The 11,737-nt window shown below is 37.2% G+C and overlaps 2 protein-coding genes across 3 annotated transcripts; one reads left to right on the top strand and one right to left on the bottom strand.

Moving 5' to 3' along the window:
• Nucleotides 1-4,329: 4,329 nt before the first annotated feature.
• On the bottom strand, nt 4,330-5,750 carry LOC125683754 (uncharacterized). Of its 2 annotated transcripts, none has more exons than XM_048925201.2 (3): nt 5,636-5,750; nt 5,216-5,528; nt 4,330-4,808 (listed from the first exon to the last, which is right to left on the bottom strand). In XM_048925201.2, the coding sequence occupies exons 1-3, from the start codon at nt 5,681-5,683 to the stop codon at nt 4,570-4,572; spliced, it is 600 nt and encodes a 199-aa protein (XP_048781158.2). In that variant the 5' UTR covers nt 5,684-5,750; the 3' UTR covers nt 4,330-4,569. The 2 variants fall into 2 exon arrangements, with proteins under 2 accessions (XP_048781158.2, XP_055996240.1); XM_056140265.1 differs by having other exon boundaries at nt 5,253-5,528.
• A 54-nt stretch (nt 5,751-5,804) lies between these two features.
• Nucleotides 5,805-8,816, top strand: LOC125683755 (uncharacterized). Its single transcript, XM_048925202.2, has 2 exons — nt 5,805-6,078; nt 8,339-8,816. Exons 1-2 carry the CDS (start codon nt 5,805-5,807, stop codon nt 8,770-8,772), a joined length of 708 nt encoding a protein of 235 aa, XP_048781159.2. The 3' UTR covers nt 8,773-8,816.
• The last annotated feature ends 2,921 nt before the right edge of the window (nt 8,817-11,737 follow it).

Below are 11,737 nucleotides of genomic sequence, written 5' to 3'. Positions count from 1 at the left end.
AAGGAATTTATTAAAGGTTAGAGTGGTATGATATACATTTCACATGGTGGATTCCTTCTTCGTGATTTGTGAGAATTATCACTCGAAATCAGCTCAGTTCAATCTAGCATATGTTCCTGTCAGCTGCCTTTCATCTTCAGAACCACTAGATAAATTCCAGCGGCATTTTCCTACAACTATAGTATTATATAAATTATGTCTTCATTCCGAATCTTCATCCCAGAAAATAGGAACCAATTCATAATAATTATTGTGTTCAAACCGTGTATAGCACAGATTTATACAGAAAGGGCATCTGGTACACTGCATCATGTATACAAATATTTTGCATGAGGCTTTGGAAATTTAATTACATACATATGACTTCTCAACACTTTACTCGACCAGTCTGTTGGAATTCCCATTGACACGAATTGTGCTCCTTTGTTGGCTGACCTGTTTTTATATTCATATGAAGCAATATTTTATTAAAAAACTACTACCTGAGAAGAAAATTTTTTTTGCTATAGCCTTAATTCGACATTTAGATCTATCGACGACGTTTTGTCTATGAACAGTGATAACTTTCACTCATATGTCGATTCGATATATCCCCGTGAACTCGAAATAAAAGACACCACAGAGTCGTCCACTTCTGCTTTCTACATAGATATTTTTTAAAGTAGATATTAACGGCAAACTAACACCTCAATTTTATGACAAACGGGATGATTTCAGCTTTTCCATCGTCAACTTCCCATATTTATGTAGCAATATTCCATTATCACCTGCATAGGGTGTTTATATACATGTATCTCAACTGATTCGATACGCAAGAGCTTGTTCTGCGTATAGTCAGTTTTTAAATCGAGAGAGGTTACTGACAAACAAGTTGATAGTACAGGGGTTTCAAATGTTTCGTTTAGAGTCATAACGATCTAATTTGCCAATACAACCTATCATTGGGTCGAATGCTGTCCGAGTTGTTTCATACTGATTGTTAGGCTGTTCTTGGCCCACTAATTTTGACTACGGATAACTTCGTTTACCCGACCAAGATATAGGAATCACGGCGGGTGTGACCGGTCGACAGGGGATGCTTACTTCTCCTAGGCACCTGATCCCACCTCAGGTGTGTCCAGGGGTCCGTGTATCTATTTTGTGTTGCTTATGGGCAACAGTATAAAACAAGATACGTTTAAAATTTCCAATGCCCTGAAAAGAGCATATACTGATGAAAGGCTTTGCATAGTAATTATATATATATGTATTATCATTAAACGATATGACAAATTAGACCAACCCTGAAGTGAAAACCCTGGGGTTGCGAAATTCACCATATTTTGTATATTCTTTTCTGCTTTTCCTAAATATGCATTTAGTTTTTATACTGTGTTACTGGTCGACAGGGGATGCTTACTCCTCCTAGGCACCTGATCCCACCTCTGGTGTGTCTAGAGGCCCATGTTTGCCCAACTATCTATTTTGTATTGCTTGTAGGAGTTATGAGATTCATCACTGTTCGTTATCTTCACCTTTCATCAGTAAACTGAAAGAAGTCCTTCAAATGATAAAGAGAATAATCACTATAACAACTTTGGCTCCACCCAGAATCATGAAATTACAATTTTGGTAAAGGACTAACTACTCCTTCTAAAGATCCATTTAGTTTAAATTTAGTATCAATAGCATCAAAACAGATATCATTAACATTATTTGCGCATATACACTATATATAGCGAGTTTGGCCCCGCCCTGGAGTCATAACCTTAACCCCGGAGATCATGAAATTTACAATTTGTTAGAGGCCTTCCTGCTCTATATCACTATACATTTAATTTTTCTTAAACATATGCAATTGTAGAGAAGACTTTTGAAAATTGGTCGATTTTGGCAGGTTTTGCCCCACCCCTAATGCCTCAGTGGTACAGGAGTCCTGAAATTTACAATTCATCATCCTCCTTGTCCCAAAGATGGTTAATACTAAATTGGAAAGGGAGATATCAAGAGGGTAATTATGTTCTATTATTCACATATTTATTAGCTGACCATTTTGGCTCCATCCTCATAACAAAACCCCTATTCCCGGGATCATCAAAAGTACAATTTTGGTAAAGAACAACATGTACTTGCACTTTCTAAATATTCATTATCTAAGTGTTTATATAATCACACGGCCTCTCACCTCTGGTCGGCGCGGGTTCGAATCCCGCTCGCGCCGGTAAGTGAGAAAGTTTCCCAGTTTACTTTCGGAAGGTCGGTGGTCTCTTCCCAGGTACATTGTATCTGGGTTCTCTCTTCCACCAACAAAAACTGGGCGCCACTATATAACTGAAAAATTGTTGAATGTGGCGAAAAACATTTTAAAAAGTGTTTATATATAAACACTATGCACCAAGTTTGGCCACACCCCGGAGGTCAGAACCCCTACCCCGTGGATCATGAAATTTTTACAATTTTGGTATAGGCCTTCCTGCTCTACATCACTTTGCATATAAGTCAAAATCATCTGATAATGAAATTATATTTTATAGTGGTATTGTTATTCTAATGTATTATAATTCTTTTAAGATATACATCAATTATATCTGCTGTATATAGCTTCTCCACCGTCAACTTCCCATATTTATATAGCATTATTCCATTATCACCTAAATATGGTGTTTGTATCTCTCTACTGATTCGATACACAAGAGCTTGTTCTGCTTATGGTAAGTTTTTAAATCGAAGCAGGCTACTGACAAACAAGTTGATGCTGCAGGGGTTTCAACCAGTCTCGTTTTAAAGTCAGCATTTCGCAAATTCTATGTTCGTTATAATGATCTAGTTTGCCAATACAACTTATCATTGGGTCAAATGCTGTCTGACTTGTTTCATACCGATTGTTAGGCCGTTCTTGCTACACTTATTTTGACTACGGATAACTCCGTTTACCTGATCAAGATATAGGGCTCACGGCAGGTGTAACCGGTCGGCAGGGGGTGCTTCCTCCTCCTAGGCACCTGATCCCACCTCTGGTATCTCCAAGGGTCCGTGTTTGCCCAACTCTCTAATTTGTATTGCTTATAGGAGTTATGAGATCGATCACTGTTTGTTACCTTCACCTTTCATGTAATAACATTAAACGATATGACTAATTAGTACCCATCCTAGAGTCAAAACCCAGGATTGTGGAATTCACCATTTTTTTGTACATCATTTTCTGCTATTCCTAAAAATGCATTTAGATTTTTACTGTATCAGCAAACTTAAAGAAGTCCTTCAAATCATGATAATAATTTTGACACCACCCTGAAACCAAACCCTTACCCTTAGGATTATGAAATTTACAATTTTGGTAAAATAAAAAAAAAACAACTTCAACTACCTACTCCTTCTAAATATCCATTTAGTTTCATTTTATACGTAGTACCATTTGCACTAAAGAAGATGTTATGCAAGTGTTTTACACATAAACACTATATACTATGTTTGCCCCCACGATGGGGTCAGAACCTTTACCCCGTGGATCATGAAAGTTACAATTTTGGTAGAGGCCATCCTGCTCTACAAGAATGTGCATTTAGTTTTTCTCACACATGTGCAGTTGTATAGATTATTTTTGAAAATTGGTCGATGTTTGGCAGTTTGTCTCCATCCTTAAGGCCACAGGAGTGCAAGAGTCCTGAAATTTACAATTTATGTCTGCCTTGTTCCAGAGATGCTTCATCCTAAATTTGAAAAGAACTGGAATGGTAGTTATCAAGAAGGAGTTAAAAATTTCTATTGTTAACGCACGACGACGGACGACAACCATTCCAATAAGTCACATGAGTTTAAAAATGGAATGATATTAACATCGTAGGTAGATACTACAAAACCTTAGAATGCAAGATGATTGGTTGTGCTGAAGTACAATGACACCACTTTTTAAAAGGATGGGGGACGTTCGGGTAACACCCGTAACAGCCCCCGTTACAATTAGAACTAATTAACTTTTAGGTACAAGAAAAAAATTATGAATAATTATTTTAAAAGCCTGAATGATATTTTACTTGATGTAACATATTAGATAACTTATCCTTCTCATTGTGTATCATGTCTACAGATTGATTCTTAATTCCTAAGATGAAGAGAATCTAATATACATCTTGGCATTCATAATACTCGTTGGAATTAATCCAGTGTTTGAGAATAATAGTAAATTTTTTACAGGCTGACAAGCGATTGACAAGAACAGCGACCAGATATAAAGTGACAGTTTTTCCAAATAACCAAGAAGGGAAAATAGTATGTGAAACGTATACAGCGTTCAGAACTTAAATTCATATCTCATATACCTAACAACTATATAAATCATTTACCAAGTAACACTGCGTAATCAGTGATTTTATTCGATTTCAGACTGGTTACAAACTCAATGGTAGAGAAGCCACCCAGAAAAAGACGTTCGTCCTCTGGTGGTACTATGGATTCCACCACGAACAGCTTCATATGTTCGGATGAACACGTGGTCACCAGCATTCACATCACTTATCACTAGATTACTTCCTCCGTGCCACCCACTTGCATTTTCACTGTCCTCAAAAAGAGTGCCAATTGTTTTTCCATTTACGACGATTTCAAGACTGGCCCAACCATTATATCCGATGCGTACCGAAAAATGAAAGACATATATCCCGGATACAGGAGCGATGAAAATTCCATCGTCTTTGTTGTAGCCATTCCCTCGGTGATTTGTACGACGTCGTAGATTAGAGTATGATGAGTGGGAAGAGACGCGGCAGTATTAGTGGACATGTAACTGTAGAAGGCAACTGCTGAAACTGGTATTGATGACGCTGGAGGGACTGAAAAAGATCATACATGCATATAATAATTTACTGGTGTGCTAGCTATCGCCTCCTTCAGCCTTTTGTTTACTGTTTGTTTCAATGCAAAACCAGTTCATCAAATTATTGAACAATGTTGCGATATTTTATGTTCAAAGACAGTATTTTTCAATAAAGTCTATATGTTATGTAATTTCATTTACTACTTTTGCAAAAAGGTTTTAAAAACGTAAATATTGATTTGACAACTGTCATTTGTCAATGTAATCCCTACAGTCCAAGTTGAATGTAAAGTGACAATAATGTTTGAAATAGGAATAAATATAACGAGCACTTTCAACCCGCACACCTTCACCGACAAACAAACCGACAGACAGACAACACAGCCATCTTGACAGAATGCCAGTAAAACAAAACGATTTTACTTATTCTTGCCACTGGTTCCTTATCTCTCCTGTTTACCATTTCGCTGTCACTGTCTGTCTCAACCTTCCCCATATCTTGTATAAAAGACATTTCTACTTTTTCTCCCGTAATGTCATCTTCACTGGTGTCTAGAGAATCACATGAGACACATCGTTTCTTCACCAAATCGAGATCGTCTTTCAACTGCTTGTTCTCCAGACCGATATTTTCTAGGGTCTTTTTTAATTCCTGGTTTTCTTTCTGTAATAGATCTATTCGTCTCTCGACGCTCTTTCTCCACATTTCATCATCTACCCCATTTACTTCACAAATCTGCAATAAGACAAATAACAATGGTAGAAACATGGTACTGTGCGTAATCAATTCCAATTGTATGTTAGGTCAGGCAACGCATCTTATCAGAAAACTCCTATAGCTACCTGTATATCAATCACGATTACAGCACGATTAGAATTCCTCCGACACATACTGACACCATTTTAAGAAATAATCATATCCACACATTTTTTTATTCTGATTATCATCTATTCAAATAAAAGAGAAATTAATTACTATATAGCAGATATAATTGATGTATATCTAAAAACAATGATAATCGAGAGACGAATAGATCTATTACAGAAAGAAAACCAGGAATTGAAAAAGACCCTAGAAAATATCGGTCTGGAGAACAAGCAGTTGAAAGACTACATCGATTTGGTGAAGAAACGATGCGTCTCATGTGATTCTCTAGACACCAGTGAAGATGACATTACGGAAGAAAAAGTAGAAATGTCTTTTATACAAGATATGGGAAAGTTTGAGACAGACAGTGACAGCGAAATGATAAACAGGAGAGATAAGGAACCAGTGGCAAGAATAAGTACGCCCCCTGCTAAGTAAAATTGTTTTGTATTACTAGTTAGTATCCTGTCAAGATGGCTATGTTTGTCAGTGGTAACTGAAGTTTGTGAGTTTAGAGCATACTTGTTATGCTACTATCCTATTTCAAACATTGTTGTCACTATACATTCAACTTAGGTTACAGAGATTTTATAAACACCAGTAACATTAACGTACATAATACACCCGTCACAAGCGTATATAAGTTGGGTTTCTTCAAAGTCATAGTTTGTAGAACTTTACTGAAGGTAATATCAGCCTTGATCAAGCTGTGATATAATTCCTTTTGTATCGTATGAATAAAGGGTCTAGCTAAAAACAAAAACTGTGATAGAGAGTAGTTAGATAAACCAACAAGAGGCCCATGGGCCACATCGCTCACCTGAGTCACCTTGGCTCATGTTTAAAGATTATTCCTATATATTCGCATGTAAAACTTTGATCCCTTTCGTGACCCCAACCTAATCCCATGACTTTTTCAAAATTGAATCTGGACTATGTCGGGAAGCTTTCATGTGAATGTAAACTTTTCTGGCCCTGTGATTTTTCAGAAGATTTTTATTGATTTTCCCTATATATTTGAATGTAAAACTTTGATCCCCTATTGTGGCCCCATCCTATCCTCAGGGGTCAAGATTTTAACAAACTTCAATTTGCACTATGTCAGGAAGCTTTCATGTAAATTTCCACTTTCTTGGTCCAGTAGTTTTTTAAAGATTTTCCCTATATATTTCTATGTAAAAATTTGATCCTCCTTGTGGCCCCATCCTGCCCCCAGGGGCCATGATTTTTACAAACTTGAATCTGAACTATGTTAGGAAGCTTTCATGTAAATTTCCACTTTCATGGCCCAGTAGTTTTTGAGAAGAAGATTTTAAAAAAGATTTTTCCTATATATTTATATGTAAAACTTTGATTCTCTATTGTGGAACCATCATATCCCCGGGGGCCATGATTTTTACAAACTTGAATTTGCACTATGTCAGGAAGCTGTCATGTAAATTTCAGCTCTTCTGGCTCAGTAGTTCGTGAGAAGATTTTTCAAAGATTTTCTTTATATATTTCTATGTAAAACTTTGATCCCCCATTGTGGCCCCAACCTACCCCCGTAGGCACTGATTTGAACAAACTTGAATCTGCACTATGTCAGGAAGCTTTCATGTAAATCTCAGCTATTCTGGCTCATTGGTTCTTACGAAGATTTTTAAAGGTTTTCCCTATATATTTCTATGTAAAACTTTGATCCCCTATTGTGGCCCCATCCTACCCCTGGGGGCCTTGATTTGAACAAACTTGAATCTACACTATGTTAGGAAGCTTTTATGTAAATGTCAGCTCCTCTGGCCCAGTAGTTCTTAAGAAGATTTTTAAATGACCCTACCCTAATTTTGCATTTATGTGATTGTCTCCCCTTTGAAGGGGTATGACCCTTCATTTGAACAAACTTGAAAGCCCTTCACCCAAGGATGCTATTGGCCAAGTTTAGTTGAAATTGACCCAGTGGTTCTGGAGAAGAAGATGAAAATGTCAAAAGTTTACAACGACGCCGACAGACAACGGACAAATTTTGATCAGAAAAGCTCAGTTGAGCTAAAAAATATCTACGTGTTTACTGTATGGTAAATTACATAACATGTAGTTGTTAATGAATACATCCTTTGAACACAAAATATCACAACATTTTTTTATTGTTTACATCGTCTAATAATTGAATGAACTGATTTCGCACAGAAACAAACAGAAATCAACAAGTTGAAGGAAGCGATAGCTTACACACACCGGTAAAATTATTATCATATACAGCTGTACATATATTTACACACACCGGTAAAATTATCATCATATACAGCTGTACATATATTTACACACACCGGTAAAATTATTATCATATACAGCTGTACATATATTTACACACACCGGTAAAATTATTATCATATACAGCTGTACATCTATTTACACACACCGGTAAAATTATTATCATATACAGCTGTACATATATTTACACACACCGGTAAAATTATTATCATATACAGCTGTACATCTATTTACACACACCGGTAAAATTATTATCATATACAGTTGTACATATATTTACACACACCGGTAAAATTATTATCATATACAGCTGTACATATATTTACACACACCGGTAAAGTTATTATCATATACAGCTGTACATCTATTTACACACACCGGTAAAATTATTATCATATACAGTTGTACATATATTTTCTTTTCAGTCTCTCCTACCGCATCAACACCAGTTTCTGCAGTTGCCTTCTACAGTTACATGTCTAGCAATAGTGTCGAGTCTCTTCCCACTCATCATACTCTAATTTACAACGTCGTACACAACAACCGCGGGAATGGCTACAGCAAAGTGGATGGAATCTTCACCGCTCCTGTATCAGGGACATATGCCTTTCATTTCTCGTTATGCATTGAAGATAATAATGCTTGGGTCAGTCTTGAGGTTGTTGCAAATGGAAAAGCAATCGGTGCTGTATATGCATATGGTTCACCAAGTGGATGGCATGAAGGAAGCAATCTAGTGATAACCGATGTGAATGCCGGTGACCACGTGTTCGTCCGAACACATGAAGCAGTTCACGGTGGAATCTATAGTAGCACCAGAGGACGAACGTCTTTTTCCGGGTGGCTTCTCTACCAATGAATGTGTAATCATACCAGTACTAAAATTTAATGAAAACATTGATAACGCAATATTTTTGTGTGTTACCACGTTTTACCCTTCGATTCGCGTCCATCATCTATGTTACATGTATGCTATAAGCGTTCGGCGAAGGAGCTGACACTTTCTAATTTTACGCCCTAAGTTTGACGCGTTGACGGTAAGAACAAGGCTCGAATACATATGATCTCCTTCACGGATCGCCATATTAACATCAACTCAAAACAAGAGATGTTTGTAAAACATATATGCCCCCCCCCCCCATGGTGAAAAAATTGAAAAGGGTTATACACATGCAGAATTTGATTGATGGTAGTCTTTTATTTATCGTGAGGAATAATCGTGTAAAGTGTTGAAAAGTCATACGTTTTGATGTTGTTGATTTGAGAAAAGCTTTGCGATCCTCGACAGGGGATGCTCACTCCTCCTAGGCACCTGATCCCACTTCTGGTATACCCAAGGGTCCGTATTTGCCCAAATTTCTATTTTGTATTGGTATTGAAGTTTTACGAAGAGGCTTACTTTTACAATCAACTGCTGACTTTTACAATTTAAAGGGATCAACTCTAACTACAGAAATTGGACCGAAATGAATATACAGACTGCTTCAGTAAAAACACCAAAACCGACAATTATGTTTATTACAAGAGTATTGTAAACTTTGTAGCAACTGTTATTCTTTCTACATTTGTTCGACACTTTCATTATGCACTACTCGTTTTAATATTTCATTAAGTTAAATTTATCGATATTCAAATATACATGTGATCTAATAACTGCGAATGACGAGCTGAGAAATGCATGAAGGGACCTAGAAAATTGTCATAAAAAGAGTGTTTTTAAACTTTACTGTATATCATAAGTGTACCACAGCGCGCTCAATATAAGCAGACGACCTCAAGTTGTCCTGACATTTCTAAATAATGTGTCATCAGCCCTGAAAACTTAAAAGTTCTCTATACCTCACTTCTTAGGATTCTGGCTCCCCAAGAAGAAAGCAACCCCTACCCACCCACACACCTTTGGACGGCAGCTCTATACTAGACCAAAAAGTCGAAGGGGTAGGTTTGTCGAGATATATTTTTCCATAGCCCCTCCCTCTCATTTTGAAAATAAAATAATGCTACGTCCTTGTTTCCCTCTCTTTCGTGTTGAATCTCTAGGTTTAAATGTAAATACAACCAATACGTGAAGTGTAATTGTATACATGTATACGTATATATATACATACATATATCAATATACATAGTAGAATCAACAATGTTTGTGGTAATGACTCATGTTAAATTGGCCCCCATGAAAATCGATTCCTCCCTAGTATACTAGTATATTCTATACATTATCGATATAAACATTTGACATGAGCTTGTCCTTTAGAAATGCCGTACCCTGTGGATACCCGGATTAGAATAGGTCCTCTGAAATACCCCTTGCTTGTCGTAAGAGGCGACTAAATAGGGCGATCCTTCGGATAAGACCGGAAAAACCGAGGTACCGTGTCACAACAGGTGTGGCATGATAAAGACCCATCCCTGCTCAGAGGCCGTAAGCGCCGAGCATATGCATACATTTTGCAGCCCTTCACCGGCAATAGTGACGTATCCATATGATTGATCGGTTGCTTTTACGTCCCTTCCTGGATTTTTCACTCATATTTAGAGGTCACCATCTGTAGGTGAAGTACCACAAATGTAGACCCGGCCTATGTTTAGCGCTCATCGCCGTAGTAGTGAGGGTTCTTTATCGTGCCAACGCATGCCACTGCACGGGACCTCCGTTATTAAGGTCATATCTGAACGACCCGTGATTCTCACTTCTAAATGCCGAGCGTTTGGCTAAGGAGCAATCACTACTTATTTTAACGCCCTAGGTTTGCCATATGAGTGAAAAACAACCCTTCTCTGGATCCGCCCTTGCTATACAATATTTATAATGAAGTGTTGTTCTTCTGATATAGGGCTTTAACCAAAAAATGGGTGGTGGGCGTCGTTATTGTGTCTTGTGCTCGCACTACCTAGGCCAAGTCACTGAAACATGAGAAATTTACATTGCACAGAATACCCACAGGTATGAAAAAATAGGGATAGCTGGATTCAGCGGATCAAATTCATTCGGCCAAATGTTCGTATTACAGATTATACCCGAATATGCAATTTACATTTTGAAAATAATGTATGCATGAAGTCATGTGCCTACTAAATTAAACAAAGGCAGAAACAACTCCACGTAGGCCACTAGTAAAAATAACTCCTGACCCTGTAAATAAAACTTTAACTACAATTGCCGAAGATGAGAAAATTCCTAATCATAATAAATTTAACACACAGCAATGTGATCAAATCAGTGACACTGTAGAGTCCAATGATGGGAACAGCAATACTTGTGATGTTCAAACACAGATTGGTTCATCCGATGTTAGATTAACATGTACTGCTAAAGTTCAAGCACAGTATCCATTTATGAAGCCTGAAGATATTTATAACAATGATGACAAAATTAGGTTTTACAATGGTTTCCCAATTACAAGACATTTGATATGATGTTCAATGTTTTGATGAAACATGGGGGAGATAGACTTATATACTGGGAAGGAGAACTGCGATCACTAGATGCAGATGATAGGAAATACAAAAGCTCTTGCTTTTTTAAACCTGGAAGAAAAAGGAAGCTACGACCCATTGATGGATTTTACATGGTTTGTTTAAGGCTTAGACTAGGCATGCTACAGGAACATTTGGCAGATATGTTCTTTGTATCGGTCATGCCTGTTTCAAGAATTTTGAATACTTGGATCAACTTCCTTTATGACTACTACAAAGTATTGATACCGTGGCCAACAAGAGAACAGATTTTGGCTAATCTCCCAAAAGCATTTATGGAAATACCAACTGTGAGAATTGTAATTGATGCTACCGAATTTTTCTGTGAAAAACCAGGTAACTTAATA

This window comes from Ostrea edulis, chromosome 6 (assembly GCF_947568905.1).
Source record: "Ostrea edulis chromosome 6, xbOstEdul1.1, whole genome shotgun sequence".
NCBI lineage: Eukaryota > Metazoa > Mollusca > Bivalvia > Ostreida > Ostreidae > Ostrea > Ostrea edulis.
Note: the sequence above shows the minus strand (reverse complement) of the source record. Positions and strands in the feature narration are given on the sequence as shown.

Coding starts and splice junctions, on each gene's coding strand:
- LOC125683754 (XM_048925201.2), bottom strand. CDS start 5,683: ATGTGTCGGAGGAATTCTAATCGTGCTGTAATCGTGATTGATATACAG. Junction 5,529..5,635: donor TAATCGTGATTGATATACAG/GTAGCTATAGGA, acceptor GTCTTATTGCAG/ATTTGTGAAGTAAATGGGGT. Junction 4,809..5,215: donor GGAACCAGTGGCAAGAATAA/GTAAAATCGTTT, acceptor GATCTTTTTCAG/TCCCTCCAGCGTCATCAATA.
- LOC125683755 (XM_048925202.2), top strand. CDS start 5,805: ATGATAATCGAGAGACGAATAGATCTATTACAGAAAGAAAACCAGGAA. Junction 6,079..8,338: donor GGAACCAGTGGCAAGAATAA/GTACGCCCCCTG, acceptor TTTTCTTTTCAG/TCTCTCCTACCGCATCAACA.